At 39.2% G+C, this 26,092-nt stretch overlaps 1 protein-coding gene across 1 annotated transcript in view; it reads right to left on the bottom strand.

The window, feature by feature from the left end:
- Positions 1 to 26,092, bottom strand: part of KIF13B (kinesin family member 13B) — a 203,666-nt gene that overhangs the window by 96,799 nt on the left and 80,775 nt on the right. The window contains exons 9-13 of the mRNA XM_081092887.1: positions 24,661 to 24,773; positions 21,205 to 21,316; positions 13,841 to 14,053; positions 12,388 to 12,498; positions 8,066 to 8,200 (exon numbers count right to left, since the gene is read on the bottom strand). Coding sequence (XP_080949013.1) covers positions 8,066 to 8,200; positions 12,388 to 12,498; positions 13,841 to 14,053; positions 21,205 to 21,316; positions 24,661 to 24,773 — 684 coding nt within the window. The remainder of the gene's footprint in view (positions 1 to 8,065; positions 8,201 to 12,387; positions 12,499 to 13,840; positions 14,054 to 21,204; positions 21,317 to 24,660; positions 24,774 to 26,092) is intronic.

A 26,092-nucleotide genomic window follows, 5' to 3' on the forward strand; every position in this document is an offset into this window, starting at 1 on the left:
CAATCCACCCCCACAATGACTCTATTCCTGTCCGCCAAAATAATGGTGCTACCACCACCCAGTTAGGCAACTAAAAAGCTAAAATGCTATCTTCAAGCCTCTCTATCCTTTATCAGTCTACTGCTCGCCCCATGTCAATCAGGAAATCTGTATGGACTCCCCCTCCAAAACATATAAGGAATCAGCTCATTTCCCCCACCTCTGTTGTCATATCCTAGTCTCCTGCCTGGTGAACACAGGGGCTTCCTACTATTTTTCTATGTCTACTCACCCACCCCTGTCCACTCCCACCACAACAGCTGATCATGTGATCCCCCTATTTAAAACTCTTTAATGGTTTCCTTTTGAAGGTCTAATGAAATCCAAATTCTTACCAGGCTTTACAAAACACTGTGATCTTCCCCCAGCCCCTATGCTAGCACCCACCACTCTCTCTCCTGGAGCTACACCCAGTCACATTGGCCTTTTACCTGGTCTTTGAGTACACTGGCTGTTTCTTCTGTCTGAAACGATCTTCCCCTGTTCTTGATATTGGTAGTTTTCTGCCATTTCTATCTCAGCTTTTATGGGCATATCCTCAGAGAGGTGAATCCTGAACTATCAGAAATAGCCACCCATCACTCTCACATTTGAATTCCTACATAGCTCTGACTTTCCATGTCAGAGATGATATAGCTCTGTCACCTCCAGAGCTAACATGGAAGCTCCATGAGAGCAGAGAAGAGCCACACCTACTCCCCACTGTAACCCAAACAGTTAACACAGGCCTTACACATAAAGGCATTAAGTAAATATAAAAGGAAAATAAATGAACTATTATCTCCCTTAACCTTCCCTTCAGACTCAAAAGAAGATGATTCTCTCTTCTTGGCTGGTAACACTTCTAATTATATTCTGAGTTCTAGTTCTTCCCAGGTCATCTGGGATCTCAATCTAATACAAAGGCCTCTTTCCCTCTGGTATTTTTACTTCCCTCTTTCTGGGGGTTTCTTCTCTCAACAACATTGCAGTGGTGTTTCCAAGGAAACAAAGGGTTGGGATCCAGCACTGTGCCATGGTATCCTGTTCAATCCTCAAGGTATATATATATATTACAGAGGACATTCCAGAAAATGTCTACTCCTCACTTTTAGCTGAGACTTCATGGCCAATCACATACTTTCTTAACCTGGAGAATAGGGCTTGACCAGGTGTAAACTATAAGTAATGCTTTTGTGACATTCAATAGCAGAATCTATTCCATGCCTGTCTCCATTCCCCAATTGGGTTCCTCCTTCCCTGTCTTACAACACCAAACAAAAGGTGAAGAGAAATTCCAAAAGAAAAAAAAAAGAATCCAAGGAGAAAAAGATCATCTAAAAAAGAAAAATGCCCCAAAGCACTACCCTTAGGCCATTTCTACATCTAATCACTTTCCTCCTACCATGGGAAATTCTAGCAGGAGTCCTAATTGTGCCTGTAGAATCCTTTTCTGTACTGGGGATAGAGGTGGAGAAACATTTACATCATGAGGTTGCAGAAAGGAGAAGAGAGCAAGAAATTGAAAACCTGTTTGAAAAAATAATGAAAGAAAACTTCCCTTACCTGGCAAAAGAAATAGACATACAAGTCCAGGAAATGCAGAGTCCCAAACAAGAGGGAACCCAAAGAGCCCCACATCAAGACACATCATCATTAAAATGCCAAGGGTTAAGACAAAGAGAGAATCTTAAAAGCAGCAAGAGAAAAGCAGGTAGTTACCTACAAGGGAGCACCCAGAGGATTGTCAGTTGATTTCTCAACAGAAACTATGCAGGCCAGAAGGGAGTGACAATAAATATTTAAAGTGATGAATAGCAAGAACCTACAACCAAGATTACTCTACCCAGCAAGGCTATCATTTAGAATTTAAGGTCAGGTAAAGAGCTTCACAGAAAAAGTTAAAGGAGTTCAGCACGACCAAACTAGTATCACATGAAATGTTAAAGGGTCTTCTTTAAGAAAAAGAAAAAAAAAAACATGAATAATAAAATGGCAATAAATACATATCTATCAACAACTGAATCTAAAAATCAAAATAAACAAACAAGGAATCTGAAGAACAAAATAAACTGATGAATAAAATAGAACCCGCCCTAGCTGTCTTGGCTCAGTGGCTAGAGCATTGGCCTGCGGATTGAAGGGTCCCAGGTTTGATTCCAGTCAAGGGCACGTATCTTGGTTGCAGGGGGAGCATGCTAGAGGCAACCAATAGATGTGTCACTTTCACATTGGTATTTCTCTGTCTCTCCCTCTCCCTTGCACTCTCTTTAAAAATCAATGTAAATAATATCCTCAGGTGAGGAGTAAAAAAAAAAAAATACAACCAGAGGAATGAAAACGTGGAACAGACTGAAAAATCTCAGAGGGAAGGGGGAGGGGAGCAGGAAGAGATTAACCAAAGAACTTATATGCATATACGTATAACCTATGGACACAGACAATAGGGTGGTGAAGGCCTGGGGTGGGGCGGGAACCAGGTGGAGGGAAGCAATGGGGGTAAAAAGGCCGGAACATCTGTAATAATCTCAGCAATAAATTTTTTTTAAATCCTCAGAGATAAGATATTAACTCAAACATGTACTTGTTTAGTCCAAATTCTAAATGAAAAATTATATTTTTCAACAAATATATTGAGCACCTATTTTGAGCTGAGCACTGAGCCACTAAAGCCAAAAGACAGGAGAGTTCCTAATTATAGAGCTTACACTATAAATGACTATTTAAGTATCTCATTTAGGGTTATAATCTATCCTAATTTGAATGATGATTTGCTGAAATCTCAAATATCAAGTTCCAAAAGCTCAATTCTGACAAAGCTTTACTCTTTGATGTTTAAACAAGCTAAACAATAAGCTTTTTGATAAGTTCTTCCTATAGAGCTCTAAACACTGCAATAAAATACCAATGAGGAAAAAATTAACTTATCATAGGTTGGTATAGAAGTTTATCTAATCAGTAACTAAAGTCTGTGAAGGTACAAGGTAATTAAAATAAAAGTTAATCAGGGATAGGCTTTTAGTCTCTACGTGATATATGAGTATAATGAATGACTCTTTAAAAATACTAGTTTTAGGGAGCATTTGAGATCTTGCTCCTTGGCATATGTTGTCAGTTTGGCTCAAATAAATTCATAAAAATTCAAAAATTCAAAAAATATACTGGTTTTAGGGACAATTTTAGCAAACACAAAATATTGCTTTAAAATCTCAGAAACAATAAAAAATAGAAATGGCTTTATAACCTTTCTTCATTTAAATTTAATTTCACTGGAGATGATTAGTTCACTATTCTATGAATTTACTGGACCTTGCTTCCTTTATGAATGAACTACCTTTGTGGCTTTCTTGAGACTATCCCTTTGATCAACTAAGTCCTAAAGGGTGGGGAAATAAAGGAGAGAGACAGGACATGTTCACTAGTGACATAGCACAGTGTGGCTTTTCCCTTCCTGCAATCAGGGAAAGCAGCATATTAGTATAGCCTGTGCAGTCCCTCAACCTTATCAATATTCACAATTTCTGAAGGGAAAAGTAAGTGAATGCCAGGGATAATAAGCAAAAAAGTTTTTGTTACTCTTTACATATCTAAATAATCAAAATTCTTTAACAGTCCGGTCTGTGTGGCTCATGCTGTTAAAGAATGGTAGTTGAGCATCAACCCACACACCAGGAGGTTACCAGTTGAATTTAGGGTCAGGGCACATGCCCGGGTTGCAGACTCAATCCCCAGCAGGAGGTGCGCAGGAGGTAGCCAGGTAATTGATCAATGTTGATGTTTCGTTCTCATCCATGTCTCTCTCTCTCCCCTTCCTCTCTCTCTAAAATTAATAAAAACATTTTTTTAAAAATTCTTTAACCAAGAACTCACTTTTGCTCAACATAACCAAGACTCTGAAGAGAGCTTTTCTGGAATGGAGGTAGAGAAGGAAGAAAAGTTATCTGCCTGTTTTTTTACATTCAAATACTAAAATAAATGATCCAAACTGCTGCCATCCAAGAACTTCTAACATGCCACAACTTCTTATTCATCTTGGGTTTCTTGAAGCTTGGTACACAGCTCCATAAGCACTGAATGACAGCTGCCCCTGCCATTCTGATCACCTCAAGTAGTGATTGGCAAAGATAACAACATGAAGTTTTCTTTCAATGGGAGCTATGCTATGGGGTCAACATGTGCTTTGAAGCTTCTACTAAATCACTGGTACAAATCCTTATCAAGTGTGCATAGGTATAATATGCCTCAAATCCTTCAGAATTGCCTTGCTTTCCCAGCCATTGATAGTTGACTTACGTGTGTGTATGGCGTCAGAGGGGGTACTAGGCTTTTGGGGTGATCATTTCATAAGTTATATACACTGTTGTACACCTGAAATTAATATAATATTGTATGTCAACTGTAATTGAAAATTTTAAAAATTACTTTAAAAAATAGCTGACTTGTGAAAAGAGTAGACCCAGAACTACATAAGCAAAATACTCTCCTGAAAGATTTGGTGGATGATTCAGAGGCGTGATTGGACTCAATCACACTATGATCCCATTTCTATAATTTAAAAATATGTATCAGTGTAAATCCATACACATACATATGGGGATAGACCCAGAGGATACAGATAAATATACCAAATATTAACTATGAACATCCCTGCATGTTTGAATTAGGATGGTAACCACCACCCACTTCTTTTTCTAATATGTCTTCATAAAGCATTTTAAGGGGGGGAAGTATATCATTACCATAATGTTTGTAAGGTGAGGGAAGCAGCTCTTCCCTCTAGAAGATTGGCTCATGCTGAAATGAATCTCCAAGTTGACCTCAGAACTCAGGCAGGTCTTGCTTTGCATGTGAGCACAGGACATAAAAATAACTGTGCAAGATCTTACTAATCAATGGGAAAGTTGTAATTATCCTATGACCTTTAAAAATGTCTATAAAAACATTAAGAATTCTCTTACTGCTATATGTACAGGGAAATGAAAAACTAGTGAAACATTTATTTAGGATGCTGCACTGAAATTTAAAGCATTTTATATTTCCTTATATAAAGCTTTTCCAGAGTTGTCTGAACAGTGGTTGCCATCTTCTCAATACATAGCTTAAAATACGGAGTGAGCTTATGGTCCATGCATTGGCAAACTGTCATACTCCTTTCTAAACTTCTATCATTTTATCCTTTGTGCTTTCAATGTTGCAAAATATCTATGGGAGTTCCTTATCTAAGTGTTGTCTGGCGCACTCCCTTGAGACATCTTTATCATCACAACCACTTTCACTATTTACCTTGATAAATTCGCCCTCACTATGTTCCTCTGGCCGTGCATCTAGAATCTCATGAGTTGGGGCAGTGCCAACATTATTTACTAAATCATGGCAACTAGAATTTATGTATATCATCACTATGTAAAGCATGGATTGCCTGTACATGAAAATAAGCTGCAAAATTATCTTGTGAGTTATCTTCTATCTAGGGCAGTGATGGAGAGCCTATGACATGCGTGTCAGAGGTGACACGCGAACTCATTTTTTTGGTTGATTTTTCTTTGTTAAATGGCATTTAAATATATAAAATAAATATCAAAAATATAAATCTTTGTTTTACTATGGTTGCAAGTATCAAAAAATTTCTATATGTGACAAGGCACCAGAGTTAAGTTAGGGTTTTTCAAAATGCTGACACGCTGAGCTCAAAAGGTTCGCCATCACTGATCTAGGGTTTGGCCACCATACCTCACCTCTGCCAGTTCTGGACAGAACAAATAAATGGAAGATACTGTTCTGGAAGAGAACCATACAACTTGGAGCTAGAAAGAACATTAGAGATATTTTAATCCAGTGCCCTCATTTTACAAGTAGGATGCCCAGAGATGTTAAGTCATCTGCCCAGCATTTCTATTGACTTGATAATTTGAAAGCAAAAAAATACAAAATACACAGCCTCCGAATTCATCCGTCCCACATCACGGTATAGCTTTACTGAAGCAAAAACTGTTCTTGGACTGAGATCATCCTTTTGAATGTGCTTGGTCATGAATATACTCTCGTCATGGGGTTGGCTTGGACAGTGAAGAAATCCACCCTGCCTCAAATCCTGCCAAAGCAGGGTTCACCACACAGTCTGAAACAGAATCCCAGCACCTCCACATAAGGCAGCCAGAAATATTTTGACTACCCTCCAAAAGCCTTTAAATAGTTTCTTTGTTTAACTTTTTAGTTAAGGAACAGATATGAATCAGTTTTTTTCTGGGGTGTCTGTGTTTGTGTTTTCCAATTTGAAATTCACCACATCAGAAAGAGAAAGAATTCGTAGTTCTGAGAAGTAAAAAGGGCATAATATTTCAAGTCCTGTTCTAATATTGCATCTCTCCTAAAGATGTGAATATCTACAGCTGACATTCTAACAAATGCTGCCAACACTGTCTAGATTAGAAGCACATTAAGTGATGTGATAATACATCATATATTTTTAATTGATTTTTTTGAAAGAGAGGAAGGTAGAGGGAGAGAGAGAAACATCGATGTGAGAGCGAAACAGCAATTGGCTGCCTCTACAGGGAATTGAGCCTTAATCCGGGCATGTGCCCTGACCAGGAATCAAACCAGCAATCTTTCCATGCATAGGATGATGCCCAACCAACTGAGCCACACTGGCCAGGGCTTAAAAATTTTTAATTGATTTTTAGAGAGAGAGGAAGTGAGAGAGAGACTACTACATCATATTTTTTTCAATAGATAAGGATAATGTGCATAATGTACCACAGAGAATATCAAATGTGAAAACGATATGTGGAATATTTCATATTTGTATAGTGCTTCTGTTTATATGGAGCTTCTATATATACAATCTCATTTAATCCTCACAGGAAGTCTGTGAGGTTGCCAGACAGAGATAACTTCCATTTATAGAGAAGAATCTGCAGGGGATGGCAAAGGACTTGAGATCAAACTTCTGTTAAATAGTGATGTGGACTAGAAACACAGTGTTGCTCCCACTGCAGCAAAGTACCTGATAACCCACACGATTGTATGTATCAAAGACATGATTTAACCACAGTTATAATATCAGTAATAAAACATGGTATTCAAAAATCACACCATGTAGTTATCCCAGGATATCTTTGAAAAAAACAGGGAAACTAGCCAATAGGTTATGAACTCTTTAGTCTCTTTGGAAATGGAACCACACAATTCTCTAATTTTAAAGCAGTTTCCAACTTTACCAGTTCATTATCTTTACTTTCCTAGTCACCTTAGTTAAAACCACACATATTATGAGGAGGGAAATTTTCCTCCTAATATTTATTAACCTCCTGTGAGAATCATATAGTCCATTATATAACTCACTTAAGCTCTAGGCTTAATAAAAACAATTTGGGGTCACTCATCATGATTTATGTAATCTCAGGATTCATAAATTTGTCTTTTGTCTTCTTCCTAATGTGTCCCACTATTTATAGCTTTCAATGTACATCAGTATTTGTTTTATTCCTAATCCACACTCTGACCCTTCCAGTCTCTAAGTGACTTATTCTCTCTTTTTTATAAGTTGATAATCCAAATTTTTAAATTTTCCTAAGAGTTACTGGAAATACAACTTTCATATCAAGTGATCCTATGAATATAACTTTCTTCAAACATTTCCTCTTGTAAGCTAACAAAGCACTCACACAAAGGCATGTTTCATATAAACCACAAAAGGTTCAGTCTACTAATGAATCAGTTTTAAGTCATTCCTTGAGCTTTAAAGTAGTCTATTTAACAATCTGGTATAAATCAAATTAAAGAATAATAGCTAAGCTACTTAATTTGTTAGAAATAATATCAGAATATCATTGTTTATATTACAAGGTTGAATGACATCACTCAAAAAATAAAAAGGGAAACTATTCCAGAAACCCAAGATTTTTCTACACTTCAGCTTATTCAAATAAAAACAATTGGCTAATTCATTATTTTGAATAAGCGTAGTTTTCTAACTTAAAAAAAAATGCTGTGAAACACTGTTCTATTTCGTGACAGGAAATAGTAGCAAAGCCTATTACTTCACCTTTAAATAGTAAACCAGAAGTTCATTCAAAGCAGGATCAGCATTCAGATTAACAAGGAAACATTTATCATCCCCGACTTTAATTCCAGAAGATTGAAGAGATATTCCAAGACTTTCAAGTTGTTTCTGCCGCTCCTATAAAGGTATTAGAGAGGTATTAATTCCATAGATATTGATGCAGTGAGATATAAAGGATCTTATGTTAGAGTAATTATTGAATAACCTTATAAGTCAAATATGTTAACTTAGAACATGGCATTATAGATTACTAGAGGCTCGGCCTGGCCTGCGCCCTCTCACAATCCAGGTACCCTCGGGGGATGTCGGAGAGCCAGTTTCGGCCCAATCCCCACAGGCCAGGCCAAGGGACCCCACCAGTGCATGAACCCATGCACCAGGCCTCTAGTATGCATCTAAGATTTTTGGTTAATCTCTTTCCACCTTTCCCCCTCCCCCCTTCCCTCTGAGATTTATCAGTCTGTTCCATGTTTCCATGCCTGTGCATTGAGCGTCTTCCCCCTGGTGGTCATTGCATGTCATAGCTACCGAACGGTCGGCCAGTCACTTAGGCTTTTATATACATAGATTGCATTTTTCTCTCTTTCCAAACTATGTAATGTTATTTTACTTTATTAAGTTTTTCATTTTGAAAAATAAAGCCATTACAAATAACAACCAAGTATACTGAGTTCTCAATTTTCATTCTTGAAAATAACATCTTGAATTCATCTTTCTCACTTAATTCTGTACATATGAGCAAATGTACATTTGTTTTACTCAACTGTGATGTTTCTAAACAGCCAAGTTTTCAACACACTTTCTACTTGATGCCTCAGTGACTCCCCAGCCAGGATGAAAGCCAAACTCCTTCAGCGAAGTCCACAAGGCCCTTCAATCTGGCCTATTTAATGTACTCCCATTGTCACATCTTGTCACTCCTACTTTCAAAACCTATACTGCAGTTGCATGGAACATCTTCCAGGTCCCTGCAAGTGTGGAGAATGCTCTATTTAGCTTAAGAGACTTTACACCTGTGTCTTCTAGCTGGAGCACACTCGTTCTCAACTGGTAACTGTTTACTTGCCCATTTCTCTACATGGCATGCATCCTATCTATCCACTATGTACTCCCAGCTCAACACACAGTGAGCACTCAAACGCTGGTCTTATAAATTTATCAAAATAAAACTTGCATATGCACTCAAGTGCTATTTTCATAAGAATATGAACGTTTCTTTTTCTGTGCCTACTGTCACTGAATCCTCAATAAATGAATGTATGCATATGAATGGACACATATGAATCCTGCAACTGATGCTCTATAATTAAGGTGTATGAATTGGGGCAGAGAAAGGTGTCTGGCCATTATAAATAGCAAGCGCAGTAATGAGTCACTGCCACCAAGGACTTTTGATTCTGGGGAAAGACAAAACATGCGAAGTCATTTAATTAGGGCCACACAATAAATATGCAGTATAATTAACTCACAGCTTCAGAATCTTGCTGTTTCTAGGGACACCATCCTAATTTACATGGCCACTGCAATCCAGTCAGTACATTTCGCCTAGAAGTATACTATTACAAAAGTTGGGATATTTTGTTTCTGGGTTTTTGAATCAAGTCTCCCTTCTAACAAAAAACACTATGGGGTTCTTTTAGAAGTTCTGATTGGTGTAGCATGAGACATAAGAGTTTTCAGCTTTCAGTTCTAAGAAATGATTACCCTTGATAAAGAACATGTTCCTAAAATGAGGAGAGCAATTCTGACTTATCTTGTGTAGTCCTTTCTAAGGCAAGGCTCTTTTACATAAGAATTTGGGTAGGCAATTAAAGAATTATCCCAAGAATGAAAAGAAACATACTTGCTAATTCCTGATCATGTCCAGGTTTTGATTTCAAGAGTAGAAAAAAATTAAAATAAGAGATTGTTTGGTATCACAGGTATGTCACTGGGCTTAGAAATTAGTCAACTTGAGTTCTGTTTGTTTACTCAAAAATATTATTGAACACCTACTTGAGAAACAAAAAGTAAGGCCTTTTTTCTTAAGAATCTTACTCACTCATCTTACCTAATAATAGACAAACATGTAAATTGACTGTCCCTCCACTACACTCACCAGCCAATCAGAAGAGTATGCAAATTAAACCAACAAAGATGGCGGTTAATTTGCATATGTAGGCGCAAAGCGGCAGAGCAAAGACGGAAGGCTCCGGGCCCGAGCGAAGGCCTGGGTACCGGGTGCTGGAGGAAAACCGGTGCCAGCAGCCAGGGGAAGGGAAGGCCTATTGCACGAATCTCTTCATGCAACAGGCCTCTAGTTAGGTAATAAAACTGTACACACAAAAATTGAACAATAGTAATGTACTGCATGACTTTAGGGTCGGAAGGGTACAGACAGCTGCCCCTGACTTCGATGGCAGGGATGCGTGGGGCTGGCACACTAGAGAAGCTGCCACAGTGCACAGAGCACTCTGAGAGCCCAGACTGGGGACAGACATGTGGAAAGTCCTTCAAAAATGAAATCCATTTAACTTAGTTTACCCAGATGTTCTCAAGGTTATCTGGCCGTGGACCATTTTTATCTCAGGAGACTTTATTAACAATTTCTGGCTATACTGTCAGAGATACCTTTCAGAGAATGTAAGGCAATTTTGGAAGGAGATCAATGATCAACAGATCCAGTGAGAGAGGAGAAGAAAGCTCAGCAGTACTGAAGCCTGGGGGCTTAGAAAGATAAGGTATTAGATAAAATCAGGCATAGTCCCCAAAAAGGACATCTGAGAGAGGCAGAGAACAGCTAGGTAAGGAAAGATGCTAAAGATAAGATTCGCTAGCACAGCAATCTCACTTAGACCTACCCTCTTTTGTATCAGCAAAGCAATCCAAGCACAAGAGCACTTCAAAGTCAATGTTTTATTTTGGAGAACTCAAAGAGTTCACACAAATTAGTTCCCAACCGAACAATTATCGGAATGATATAGTTTATGAAAAACAGACGAGTGAAATATGTAATGAGAAATAAAGTTTATACCTCGGTATATTGTCTTCTCTGTAACTTGAAGAATAGGGTTTAAAATAACCCAATGTGGTGGCATAGATAAAATAAGATTGGTCATATATTATATTGACCTTTAATGAAACTGGGTGATAAGTATATGTGGATTTATTATACTCTTCTCTTATCAATTTTGAAGTTGACTATAATAAAAAATGTTTTTAAATGGACTTAAAACCTCGTTTGCATTACTATAAATATAACATCCCACTTCATGCTAGATAATTGTAAAATCCTACACCTTCTGATATATATAGATTGGTTCTGGACAGCACATTTAAAGATGTAATCTGCTGGGAGGCAAAAAAAAAAGGCAAGTTCTATGTGCCTGCCAATCCAGGGAACAGCTGAAAACACGAGAGATTTTTAAGTTTAGGAAAGGAGGGAAAGAGGCAGAGGTGATTTTAAATATCTGGTCAATAATTGTCTTTCAGGGTTGTTGGGAGGATTAAATAAAATACTGTACTTAAAAGTGTTTAGTATAGGCCCTAACACATATGTGAACCCAATTGACTATTTTATTATTAGTTACTACATAAAATTGGGATACTTTTTCTTTTAGCTTTGAAAGAATAAACTAAGGCCAATGAGCAGAAATAAAAGAATAAAAGACTTCTATGAAATAGCTACATTAGAGTTGTCCAATCATGAAAAGACTGATTGAAGGGATAATGAGCTCTACATTATCATATATGTTTCTAAAACAGAGGCAAAATGAACCATCTAACAGGAAAGCCAATAGCGTAAGTCTTTTATGACTTAGCTGGACATTTTAGGATTTTATCCAAATGCTAATGCTTCCACCCTAAGATTTCACAACTCGATATCAAGTGTTCTAAAAATGAGAGTCACCTCAGATTTAAGAATTTCATATTACTTTTACTGAGTTGTCATATGGAAGCAAGAATCTCACAACCTAATATCTACTGCTAATAATTTTGTGGTTTGGGCAAATTTCTTTAGGTGTGCAAAGTACTTAATAGAATTGGATGTTCAGAGCCAGAGGCTACAAAGTAGCTCTTTATTAAAAACTTTTTCATTACCCTAAAAAATTCCTTCTTACATGATGAACAATTAATTGTAATCATGTCGTTTTTTATCCTTCAAATAAACTTTGTAAAGTATAAACTCTTGGCACTAGATTCTTATTAATGGTGCTATATTTGCCATCCTCAAAGCAAGAAAACTAAAATAGAATCAGAAACGCCCTCTGAGGTGCCTGGCACAAACTGCCATGAGGTTTCTCTCTAAATCAGGGAACACGAACCTGGGCGATCTCCTCGGTTGTCCTTAATTTCTCCTCCCAGGTCACAGTCATTTCCTGGATTAGCTTCTCTGATTCTTCCAGCCGTTCTTTTAGCTCTGGAGACTTCATTGCCTATAAGCAAAACGGTTATTTAATGAAATATCTGTACGATGTGCTAAAAAAAAAGATTAGCTAAATCCAGAAACCAGAAGTAACCATCTGCCTCCTCTCAGCTCTGCGGCTCCCTGAGGTCTCTGATCTACCTGAGACTTAACTGACTGCCACTGATGCACAGCAGGTGGGCTGTGTGGGTCCAACAGACAAATCCAGTCATCCAGGACGGGTATGAAAGGGAGACAACTTTGTCCTTTTCCTCCAACGTTTAATGAGATAGTTCAAGCTATCAAGGGCTTATTCTTTAAATCCCCATCAGCCGTACATCAGTCATACATGATTCATTCTAGTCTTTACTGATGACGACTTCAGGTATTTATCCAAGTACGCGCAGACTACATTTGTACATGTTGCAAACTAGATGGTGTTATTACTATCAAGAACAGAGACACAAAATTTCAAAGAATCCTGATGAACTTTAAGAGTATTCCTTAAACATAGGATAAAATTCAAAAATATGGTCAAGGTAATAGTTTTGACCATGTATTTTACCAATTTACTACCAGAAAACAGGCTATGACAAAGAAGAAAACTATGGTCCTGCCCCAGGAAAGAGTCCCACAATGCTGGCAAACTGTGGGAACAGAAAGATTAATTAGAGGAGGAATCATGATTCTGATATTTTATTCCTCTTTTGACAAAAGGCTGAGCATTCAGTTGTAGGTGAGAATTGTGTAGGTTTCAAAGTCAGTTATGGAACATAAATACCACATATTATAGAATGTTCAAAGAATACTGGAAATAGAGTACCACTAAATAGATGGGTACTGCTGGTATAAAATATACTTTCTACAAAAAAATTTAACCCACAACATGGCAAAAATAGATTATTAAGGTATGAAAGATCTCCTTAAGATTGCCATTCTGACAGTGAACAAATGATAAACACAAAATCTGTTTGATTCTTCTTCCAATTAGTTTATGCACATTCTTCACCATTTTCTGCACTAAAATTTAATTATATGCATTTTTCAAGTGTCTCTCTTATTCTCCCTTATTCTATTACACCCCTTCTCTCTTGTCTGCTACCGATACTATAGAATGAAACAGTCTCTCAATTCCTTTTATTCTTTCTTCCCATTAAATCTTTTAACACCTATAAAAATTCTCTAAATTGCAATTATGACAATCTGTCTTCCTTTATTTATTACTCATCTCAAATCTCTCTTCCTATAGGAAATTCAAAAATTCTAAGTGAATTACTCATTACTTACGGCTAAAGGGGAAGAAAATTCAAGTTTAGCTTTACTAGATTTTCCTAGACCCAATACATAAGGCATCACTCAGCTGTGCCTTATACCTCTGCTTTGGTTAGCTGCTCTCGGAGTTTTTCTACTTCTTCTCTTAGATCTCGGATGATTCGTGCGTTAGGATCCTCATTCACCACAGCGTGGTTCACGATGTGCTTGGCGCGATCTGCATACCGCAGAGTTGAAAGGGTTTCGTCATAGTTATCAGCTGCTGGACTCACAGTAGCTACCATGGCTGTCTTACTGTTGCCCCCAAGACTGTCCTAGAGAAGGAGAAATTGAGTAGCATTTTAAAATTGGTAGAGAACATCATATGAGGAAGTAGAAGTCAGAAATGGTGAGATAACATCCCAAGGTCAAACACATATTTAAGGACCAAGTTGGGACTAAAATATAGATACACTGACTCTCTGTCCCATGATCTTTCTTTTCTGCCAAGTTACTTTTCTGCAAAAGGGAATTTTGGTTTTTGAGAATGGGCAGAGAAATACAATAAAGTCTACCTATATTTTAGTTTAATAAGAATTAATTTTAAGACAATTTGTTCTCTTTTAACAGACAACATGCTATAAGTCAGCCGATTACTCAGAATAAAAATAGAATTTCTTAAATGCCTATAAAATCTTCCTTAGAGGAACTGAACAATTATGATACTGTTATCTGATCAAAGAGTGATTACCTACAATCTACTCCACAAGGCCTTACACTTGGAATCTCTGAGAAGCCTAAATAATAGCCCAGAAAGTGTTGCTGATCAATCACCTTGTAAAGTTTTTAAAACAATAATTATACAAAAAGGTACAATTACAGTCTTATTAAACAAAAGATACACTGAAGGTATTTCATTTTACTCCTTTGATACCACTTCTAAATCTACTAAAATAGACTTTATGTTCTACACAACCACTTCCACAGGCCAGACAAGGGTGCCGAACAAAAGGTACTCACCCTCATCATACTGAAACTGAAAAGTATAGTGAGAGGGGGTTTGAATAGGCTCCAGCAAATTTAAAATACCACTTTCACTTGAGAATATTAAAAATAACTAAATATAACTGAATTACAAAACTAGCCTTGGGAAATCAAGTCCACCCCCACTCCACTTCACCATACAATGGCCATGGCAGGCAGCCTCTAAGATGCTTTCCACCTCCTTGTAGTAATACCTTCCCTTGAGTGTGGACAGAACTTGTTTATTTGCATCTAAGAAACAGAATATAGCAGAAGTAATAGCATGTCACTTCTGATAATAAGAAGATTGTAGCTTCTATCATGGGTGTTTTCTCTCACCACTGTCATGAGATGAGGTGGTCCTTTGAAGGGACCATAGGAATGAGTTTGGAAACAACTATTTAGGTGAGCATATGCGACCCCTGTCAAGCCTTATGGTAACTGCAACCCCATACACTCTGATTGCAGCCACATGGCAGATGCCAGCCAGACCACTTAGTTAGGCTACACCAGGAATCCTGACCCATAGAAACTGTAAGATAATAGATGATTGTTGTTTCCACCTGGTAAGGTCTAGGGGTAATATGTCATATAGCAATAGGTAAGTACTCATACACTAATATACAATCTCAGGATGAGAAGAATTACCCAAGATAATAAATTCAATACCCTCTTTCAGTAACAGAATATCGCTGAACATAGTCTCAAGATTAGAGAGAACACTCAAACAGGCCAGTAATAAGGAATTCATTAGATCATAAGAAAGCCAACATTACTTTTGAGCAGCATTAACTGACATAAAATTCTTACTTTAGAAGATACAAAGTTTTTCCAATATCAATGTATCTAAAATGTGTTCGAGCATCTGTGATTTATACAATCTTTGGGCATAGACTTTATTTCATCCTCAGTATTGGTAAATTGGATTACTAGTCTCCCATTATACCAATAAAAAAATCAGAGGTTTATTCTGACAAAGAAGATTAAATACTCTGCCTAAAGATCCAGAACTAGTAAATTGAACAATATTCTAATACAATTGTATTCTGCCTTCAAGTCCAATATGATTTGACCTGAGGAATAAGTAAGGTGACCTGACACCTTCCCAAATTATTGTGTCCTAGACCCAGAAACAAAATCATTCCCTGGAGTTCATAACAGTTCAATATAGTCACAGACAGTACGTCTGCTTATTCATCCATTACTGAAAATTTGGGTTTACACAGAAAACATAGCTAAGATCATTATATCTAGTTAGGAAATACACTGATGCATGAAAAAGGGAGGAAAAATAAGTCATCTGGGCTTTAGGAAGCAAGGGCAATTTCTACGAAGCCTGTATGAGTGTGTGCTTCACTATTCACTTCGAGATGCTGATCTCACATTGCTGGTGCCCAGCTCTGGAACGTTCAGAAAAATGTCAAGAAGAATCCCATGCACATTAATGAAATTCCAATGCCATATATAAAGATCACGGGAATTACATCTCAGATGGCAATTCAGCTCACTGGCAACACCATGGTGGGGTGCTGCCCTTCAAGAACCCCGGCATTCTGTTAGCCCACATGAACAGCAAATACTGCTGGGAAAGGGGGGATGTGTAACAATAAGTGGCAAAGGAGAAAGCATGCACATTGTGCTTCAATTTGTGCTGAGAAAAGGAAACCTGGCAAACAACAAATCCTTGATATTTTAAAAGCTCTTGTGCATGAGCAACAACAATATGCTTATATTCAAAAATGGCCTCAGGCCATTAGCAAAAAGGAAATGGCAACAAAAGACCTGGCACTCTTTCAAGGAGAAATTATGAAGCTTCTTGTTTACTCTTTAATTGTTTAATTAGGCAAATCAGCTGAGCTTTGTTTCGAATGTAGCAACTGCAAATTAAATGGACCCTAGGAGAGAAATTTAACTTTGGAAGTCAGAATTGTTTAAAGAACTCTTTGAAGTCATTTAATGAAATTATTTCATTTTACAGAGGAGAAGTTGAGACCCAGAAAGAATGACGACTTACCAAAGGTAATAATGCTAATTCAGAGCAGAGTTGAAATTATTCATTCATTCAACTCTTCATGGAGTTTACCATCTAGGGCAGTGGTTCTCAACCTTGGCTGCACATTAGAATCACCTGGGAATCTTTTTAAAATCCTGATTACTGGGCCTCATCCTCCGGAAATTCTGTTTCTTTGTTATGGGGTGGGTCCACAACATTAGTAACAAAGAAACAATTTCCAGAGATCTAGGGGGTGATGCTGGTAAGCAAATACTACACAATAAGAACTAAAGTAGGGATAAATACAGTATGGTCTGGGAAAACTGAGAAAGAGCAGAAAGCCCAATCTCGAAAGGTTAGGGAAGATCCCAAAGACAGTGATATTTGAGACCTTAAGGTGAATAAGCATCACTGGGGCAAAGGGAAGGAGAGTGGTATAACAGACTGAAAAGAGGAGGAAGAATGTTCCAGAGTCAGAGCAAAGTCCTAGAAGTCACTTAGCTAGAATTGATACTATCAAGAGCAAAAGGTGAACAATGAGAAGTAGGGAGCGGTCAGATTATGAAGGACCTAGTAAGTCACAAGTCATTAAGGAATTCGGACTATATTGTAAGGGGTTCTGGAGAGTTATTAAAGAGATTTAAGTTTAAGAAGAGCATTAATATAGAAAGAAAATGCAACCTAACTGTAAAGAACAAAATGGACTAAGAAAGCTTAAGGGAGAGGTTTCAATCATGCAAGCGAGAGATGAAGTCTCCATTATGTAAGTGGCAATAAGAATGGGGAAAAGTGGATGAATCTGAAAGATAATCGTTATTGGAGCATTTGTTACCAGACGTTACTTGATGTTGAGAACCATATTTAGAAGGTTACACACAGAAGCCAAAATCCTCTTAATACAAAATGGTTCTCCACAGGCCACTTACCAAATGAGTAAGCCCTCTACGGCCTCTGAGAGAAGAGCACTCACATCTATGCCTGACCAGGAGTATCATAGTTTCTCCAACTCTCAGATGTTATGAAAATCAAGAGCACAGCATAATTATAATGCAAATACAATGCAAAAAAAAAAAAAAAAAAGAACTTTACAAAGAAATTGCAAGTCTTATATACGATGAGCACTTTTATAAGTTTAATAAAAGTTACATTGGAGAATTCCAGAATCATACCAGGTCAAACAAGGATAGGGAGAGTTAGACTAATTAAGAATTAAAGAAAGAAAAACTAACAGGAACATAAAAGCCACTTTAAAGGAGAATGATTTGCATCTCAATGGATTCCCAGAGGCATTTGGGAAAACTGTTTAAACCCCAAAATGTGTTTTGCAAAAATGTCCCTACTTAGGATCTTGCTTAAGTCAAACAGAATAAAGAAGGTCACATAGTTTGTTTTTTAAAAAATATATTTTATTGATTTTTTACAGAGAGAAAGGGAGAGGGATAGAGAGTTAGAAACATCGATGAGAGAGAAACATCGATCAGCTGCCTCCCACACACCTCCTACTGGGGATGTGCCCGCAACCAAGGTACATGCCCTTGACGGGAATCAAACCCGGGACCCTTCAGTCCGCAGGCCAATGCTCGAGCCACTGAGCCAAACCAGTTAGGGCAAGAAGGTCACATAGTTTTTAAGGGGAAAAAAAAAAAAGACAAAAATCAAAAAAAGTATTCATTTTTTAAGCTTGAAAATTTACACAAAGAAGTTACTATTTAAACCTAATTTTACTAAACAATATAAAGTCAAATTTTTAAGAAAGGGTTTTGTTTTGTTCCTCAAGTTCAAGTATTTCCAATAATTTCTATCAACACTGGCAACAGTCAAGTGCTTTTTCTCCTAATCAAAAATAACCTTTGATGACCTTTTGCCTACGCAAAGAAGATGGGCAGCGAAGCCCTGCAATCCAACTTTGTTTCTGTCTCCATTGCCTCATCTGTAAAACAGGAACACCACCATTTACCTTCCAGGGGTAACTGAGACCATGTACATGAAGCACTTAGCATGGTACCTGATTCTACTAAGTTCTCCTGGCCTCCAGCCTACAGAATGGCCATTAGGCCAGTGGTTGGCAAACTCATTAGTCACCAGAGCCAAATATCAACAGTACAACCACTGAAATTTCTTTTGAGAGCCAAATTTTTTAAACTTAAACTATATAGGTAGATACATTGTTATTAACTTAATTAGGGTACTCCTAAGGATTAGGAAGAGCCACACTCAAGGGGCCAAAGAGCTGCATGTGGCTTGCGAGCCGCAGTTTGCCGACCACGGACTTAGGCCATTTTAACTATATCAACTAACAAAAGGTATTTCCTATTGTCTATTTAAGTGGACTGAAGTAGCAACACTGAAACAATAGGACAATGACTATTCTGTCTTTTAAATCAGGCACATGCAGGGAATAACCATGAATGATTAGGAAATGTTTTTGTGGAAACTTTGAGAAAGAAGTAAGTATCTTATTGAGATTTCTTCTGGAAATTAAACAAATGATATCTTAAGGTTAATTATTAACTTATGAAGACCAGTACAATTATTTCCTTGGTAGTGAAATGTTTTGTAATATCGCTTTAATTCAAGAGTTATTTAGAAGTAGCTTTTAACTAATAAATTTTGTTTGTTCAAAATTGAGACAGATTCATAGACACAGAGAATGAACTGGTGATTGCCAGAGGGATAGGAGTTAGGGGACTGGGTGAAAGAGATGAAGAATTAAGAAGTACAAATGGGTAGTTAGAAAATAGTCATGGGGCCCTAGCCACTTTGGCTCAGTGGATAGAGTGTCGGCCTGCGGACTGAAGGGTCCTGGGTTCGATTCCAGTCAAGGGCACATGCCAGGGTTGCAGGCTCAATCCCCAGTAGGGGGCATGCAGAAGGCAGCCGATCAATGATTCTCTCTCATCATTGATGTTTCTATCTCTCTCCCTCTCCCTTCCTCTCTGAAATCAATAATATATATATATATATTCATGAAATATATAATATATATATATATTCATATATATATATATATATATATATATATATATATATGAAAATAGTCATGGGGATGTAAAGTACAGCATAGGGAATATAGCCAATAACATTGCAATAAATATGTATGGTGCCAGGTGGGCACTGGAAGTAACAAGGGGGAACACTTTGTAAAGTATATGATTGTCTAACTACTATGCTGTACACCTGAAACCAATACAAAATAATAGTGACTGTAATTGAAAAATAAAATGTAGAGTTATTTTTTAAAAGTTTTGTTTGTTTATTTTTTTGTTTTAAATTTCAATTTTACTTCACTTTGGCCAAAGGAAGTAACGTACCTGATTTTCTACTGTGGCAAATTACACTAATACTGTATGTTCAAATGGTGTGCAGAGTTCTAAAAAGTAAACTTGAATACTAGTAACCCTTTAAGAGGGTATAGAAACTAGAAGAAAATCCTACTCCTTTACAAACACAGTTCTCTAAACATGTCATGGACTACATCAAAATTGTGTCCACTACTAAGCTACTCAGGGACTTATGTTTAACTCATCTTTATAGTCTCAAACTCTGGCACAATGAGTAATGGGTGTTCAATACATAAATCTTGATCAAGAAGAAAGTAAGCTATCACAAGACTAAACAGGGTTCATAAAATTATTACTCCATTTAAAAAAGAAAAGAAAAGAGGGGTTGTAGGAAAATATTGTGTTGTGGGTTAACCACCCTATAAAGAGTTAAACTGTCACTAGATTTTATATCCTCTAACTCCCAGGCCAATATTCAGTTCATCAAGATTAACGGGACCTTGGAAGACCAGAGGAAACCTGGAATTAGTCTCTCTTTCCCCCGAAATCCTATTACAGGTCATTAGTATCTCTTGTGGAATCACTGACTCATGTTATAATATTTTATGTACAGATCATATCTCCCTTACCAAACTCTGAGCAATGAGAGGGCAATGTTCTCCACGGCATTTCACACAGGTGTTTTCTTTCTTTCTCATTTACATTTCTCTCATTGACATTGAATCAGTCAGAGAATCATTATGTGACTGCTCTATATTCTTAAACAACACTTTAAAAAGCTGAAAGCAAATTAAAATGGTCATGAGTAGTGTTGAAGTTAAACCAAAATGCAAGGTCCAAAAATGTCAGTCAAATAAATGACATCTGTAAGAAAAACAGCGGTCCAGCTGGGTCTGTAAGAAGGTGGAAACTCCTTTCCTATGCCTCACTTGCCTATTAGATTAGCATGAGGTCCTTCTTCTATTCCCCCAAATCCCAGGGATACTGTGGGATCCAGTGCGCACCAAACTCCCACTGCTTCCAGTTCTGCCGAATCAGGAAGAAATCTGTGCTTAATCAATTAAATTATGGTTACCATCTAACAGCCTAATGATGGAGGAAATGATCATTGCAAAGGACTACTATTCTACTTGTTATTCTTCCTGCTACCAACCACCAAGAGTAGACCAGGAAGGAAAAAAAAACTTACTTTGAGCAGCCAAGTGAGAACTGAGTCACGATACGGGACAAATTTATTCTTGGTTTTGCCAGCACTCTGATCTGCTAGGGCTGAGATAACCAGACCAAGGGTTGTGAGGGACCTGCATGGTGCAACAAACCATAATAATCATAAAAAACGGAGTATATCAAGTATCACTTTTCAGCACAAAGATTGAACCTCAAGATGCCTTTGAACCTGCAAGAAAACAGTACTATTGTCAGCATTTTGCTGCTCCGTTTAAAAACACATGAACTCTAAAACTGATATCCCTCTAATACTACTGTAAGCAATAAAATTGCTTAGCTCGGCTTTTTTTTTTCATTTTTATAAATAAAGATGTGAGCTATAAACCTTTGGGTCAAGATAATGACATGAACACACATATCTTTAAGAAAGGAAGCTACAAATACAATACAATTAATTAAAACATTTTATATATATATATATATATATATATATATATATATATATATATATGCCCAGTGCACAAAATTTGTGCACGGAAGGGGGGTTCCCTCAGCTCAGCCTGCACCTCTCCAACTGGGGACCCCTTGGATGATGTCTGACTGTCGGTTTAGGCCCAATCCCACAGGCAGTCGGACCAGCAGTTGGACATCCCTCTCGCAATCTGGGACCGCTGGCTCCTAACTGCTCACCTGCCTACCTGCCTGATCACCCCTAACTGCCTCTACCTGCCAGCCTGATCACCCCCAACTGCCCTCCCCTGCTGGCCTGATCTCGCCCCCAACTGCCCTCCTCTGCTGGCCAATTTGGTTCTGATTGATCAGTTTCTATGCCAGTCTGCGTCAAAAGCTCCACCTCCTTGGCAGCCATTGGCTCCCCACAGCACCCAGATTTGGTTCTGATTGGTCGGTTCCTATGCCAGTCAGCATCTCTGGGCCTATCAACAGGGCCTGATCAGAAAGGCAGGGCTGATCAGCAGCCCCAGTTGAGGCCTGGAGAGAAATGGAGGCACCACTGCTGGCCAGACGAGGAGAGAAAGAGAAAGGCAAGTGCTGATCAAAAGCTGCCACAGAGGCAATGGATCAATCCCTGCTTCTCTCTTCAGGCCTCTCTCAGGCCCTGATTCACAGCTCCCTCAGCAGTCAGTGCTGGGGCACCACGCCTGCAGCGGAAGCAGTCGCAACCCAGCGCTGACTGCAGGGCTGACTTCTGGTTGATGGAGCCTTGGTTGTTACTGGTCACAACCCAGCCCTGACTGCAGGACTGACTTCCAGTTGGTTGAGCCTCAGTCGTTACTGGTCGTTATGACCCAGAGTTTTTATATATTAGGATTGGTTATATACTGTATATCGCCATTGGATAATAATAGAATCTGCATGATGGTGTTCTATGATCTCCAGCTGGTTACTGATGACTGGTTATGTCCTTCTGGGAGCTACAAAGACAGAAAAATTCCTGTCCACAGGAGCTAATATTTTAGCCTGAGGTAGAAAATATAGCTATGTGAAAGAATTGGTGAACAAAACATCTATACTAATAGAAGAGTAATATGCTAATTAGACCGGGAGACCTTCTGGAGACCTTCCGGACAAAGGCAGGGGCTTGGCCAACCTGCAAACTGCCCCCAAACAGGCCTCAGCCCCTCGCCCAGGCAGGCCACGTCCCTGCAGGGACCCTCACCCCAATGGGGGCGTGGCCAGCCTGCAAACTGCCCCAGTCCCTCACCCAGCCCACCCCACCCCCAGGGACTCCATCCCAATAGGGGTGTGGCCAGCCTACAAATGGCCCTCAGCCCCTCGCCCAGCTGGCCAAGCCCCCCACAGGGACCCTCACTCTGATGGAGGCATGGCCAGCCTGCAAACGGCCATCAGCCCCTTGCCCAGGCCCACCCTGCTTCCAGCGGGGACCCTCACTCCAATGGGGGCGTGGCCAGCCTGCAAACTGCCCCAGTCCCTCACCCAGCCCACCCCACCCCCAGGGACTCCATCCCAATAGGGGTGTGGCCAGCCTACAAATGGCCCTCAGCCCCTCGCCCAGCTGGCCAAGCCCCCCACAGGGACCCTCACTCTGATGGAGGCATGGCCAGCCTGCAAACGGCCATCAGCCCCTTGCCCAGGCCCACCCTGCTTCCAGCGGGGACCCTCACTCCAATGGGGGTGTGGCCAGCCTGCAAACCGCCCCAGCCCCTCGCCCAGGCCAGCACTGCCCCAGTTGGGACCCCCAGCCTTATGGGGGCATGGCCAGCCTGTAAACCACCCTAGGCCCCTCGCCCAGGCCAACTCCGCCCCCCAAGGGAACCCCCACCCTGATACAGGACCCCCTTCAGGGTAAATCAGCTGGCCCCCACCTGTGCACTAGAACTCTATCTACACTAATAAAAGGGTAACATGCCAATTAGACTTGGAGACCTTCCGGGAGACCTTCTGGATGTCCTTCTGGACAAAGTCATGGTGGCGGGGCTAAGGCAGAGGCGATTAGGGGCGATCAGGCCAGGAGGGGAGGGCAGTGGGGATGATCAGGCTGGCAGCTGGGGGCAATTAGGCCAGTGGGGAGTGGGGGGCAATTGCAGGCGAGCAGGCTGGTGGGGGGGGGCAGCTGGGGGCAAGAAGGCCGGCGGGGAGGGGCAGTTGGAGGTGAGCAGGCCAGCATGCAGAGTGGTTAGGGGTGATCAGGCAAGCAGGCAGGCAGATGAGCAGTTAGGAGCCAGCGGTCCCAGATTGCAAGAGGGATGTCTGAGGGATGTCTGACTGCTGGTTTAGGCCCAATCCCCCAAGGGGTCCCAGATTGGAGAAGGTCCAGGCCAGGCTGAGGGACATCCCATCCCCATGCATGAATTTCATGCACTGGGCCACTAGTTACTTCATAAAGCCCTAACCTCTAGGAATAAATAAGCACCACAGCAGTCATAAAAAGGAAAGCCAGATGTGGCCCGTATACATGCTGATGTTTGTTCAGACAGTGACACTCAGGTCAAGATCAACAGCTGGACTCTGATTGACTGATTACCTTTGTTCTGTTCTATAGCTTAGACCAGCAGTTCTCAACTGGGGGTGACTGTATTCCCACAGGGAGCAGCTGGCAATGTGAGGAGATAATCTGGGCTGTCACAACTTAGGGTGGAGGGAGAGAGGTGGCAGATACTACTGCCACCTAGTGGGTCGAGGCCAGGGGTGCTGCTAAACATCCTAGAATATGGTACACAGGACCACTCCTATGGACAAAGAATTGCCAGGCCCCAAATCTCAAAAAGCCACTCCTGAGAAACCTCTGATTGGCTGAGGCTGTACTCCTCAGCCCCATCAGACATCTGACCAAAACATAAAATAAGTTCAAGCTCATAAAACAATATATATCTGAAAAACATTCAAAACCATTATAGCCTTAATCAACCTAGAATCTTATTATTTTAATAACCACAGAAGTTCACCTATTTGGCTATTAAATCAACAAAGCAAAAAAGTAAGCTCCTGAAAAACTTACTTGTTAATGTTGCTCCCCTCCTTCAACCTGTCACCAGCAGCTCCGGTTTTTGTTGCCCGTTCACTGCCAGCTAAATCCACCAAGCTCAGTTTGCCCACTTTCTCTCCAGATGTCTAAAAAATTAAATTGACAAATACTAATACACAGTTAAGGAATACAAAAGGTGATACAGAATGAGTTTATTATAGAAATCCTTTATTAAAGAGTTACTGTTTTCTCAAAATTAGTTTGTGCTGCTATAAACCAGCATCAGAAAACTGTACAATCCTGTAAACACAAAATTATACAAAATTCTGGATACAGAGATCAAACTGGTGGTTGTCAGAAGGAAGGGTTAAAAAGGTGAAGGGACTGAGAAGTACAGATTGGTAGTTACAAAACACATGAGGATATAAAGCACAAGCATAGGGAATATAGTCATTAGTATTGTACTAAATACGTGTGGTTCCAGGTGGGTACTGGAAATACCAGGGGAACACTTTGTAAAGTGTATGACTATCTAACAATTATGCTGTACACCTGAAACTAATACAAAGTAATATTGAATGTAAACTGTAACTGAAAAATAAATTTTTAATATAAAAAATGTTTTATATTAAATCATACATTAACATTTTATTTTTGGCAGCAATACAAAAATGTGGAAAATCAATGCCAAATTCTATAGACTGGATCATTTTTTAAAACTTTCCTTTAAAATATACATTCATATTTATTTCCATAAATAAACATATTGCTACAAAAGGATATTCAGCTTTCCAAATCAAAAGTACTTATGGTTAAAAAAAAAAAGGCTTCAGTATGTTTTTTGCTTTATGCTGAAAAGGAAATAGGAAACAAAGAACTTTTTGTTGTTACACTAATCTTGCTGTGATGGCAATAGAAGAAAAATAAGCTTTCAGCAAATAAAAATCCTGCCAAAATATAGTGCTTTGCCAGGGTAATTATTTTAGCTTCTGGTATTTGAAATCGATTTGCTGGGGGTGGGCATCATAATAAAATATGCAAAAGTTCATATTAAAAGAGGAAAACACAAATGTGTAAGTCAACAGAGATGTTTTCAGTGTGTAGAAGCATATGTGTATCTGGCTCTGTTTACTCTTACAAGTTTCAAAACCAAATACTCAAACAAATCATTCTATAAATCTAGCAACTTATAGGGCAGTTTCCCCAGTGCAATTTATTCCTTCTAAAACTTAGCTGCTTAGCAGAAGGTAATATTTCAAAAGTCTCTCCACTGAATCAACTAGAGTACTAACATTAGCTTATACCATTAGCCATCAGAGTTCAAAGCTCAGAAAAATGCTGTGGGGGAAAAATGCTGTGGCAAAGACTTTGGACCATCTGCTTGTATAACTTCTGCTCCGCCTTCTTTAGCTGGAGATGGTGGAAAGCTAAAACTTACATTTCCCAGTCTCCCTCGCAGGCCAGG

The sequence above is a fragment of the Myotis nattereri genome (assembly GCF_964212035.1).
Source record: "Myotis nattereri genome assembly, chromosome: 5".
NCBI lineage: Eukaryota > Metazoa > Chordata > Mammalia > Chiroptera > Vespertilionidae > Myotis > Myotis nattereri.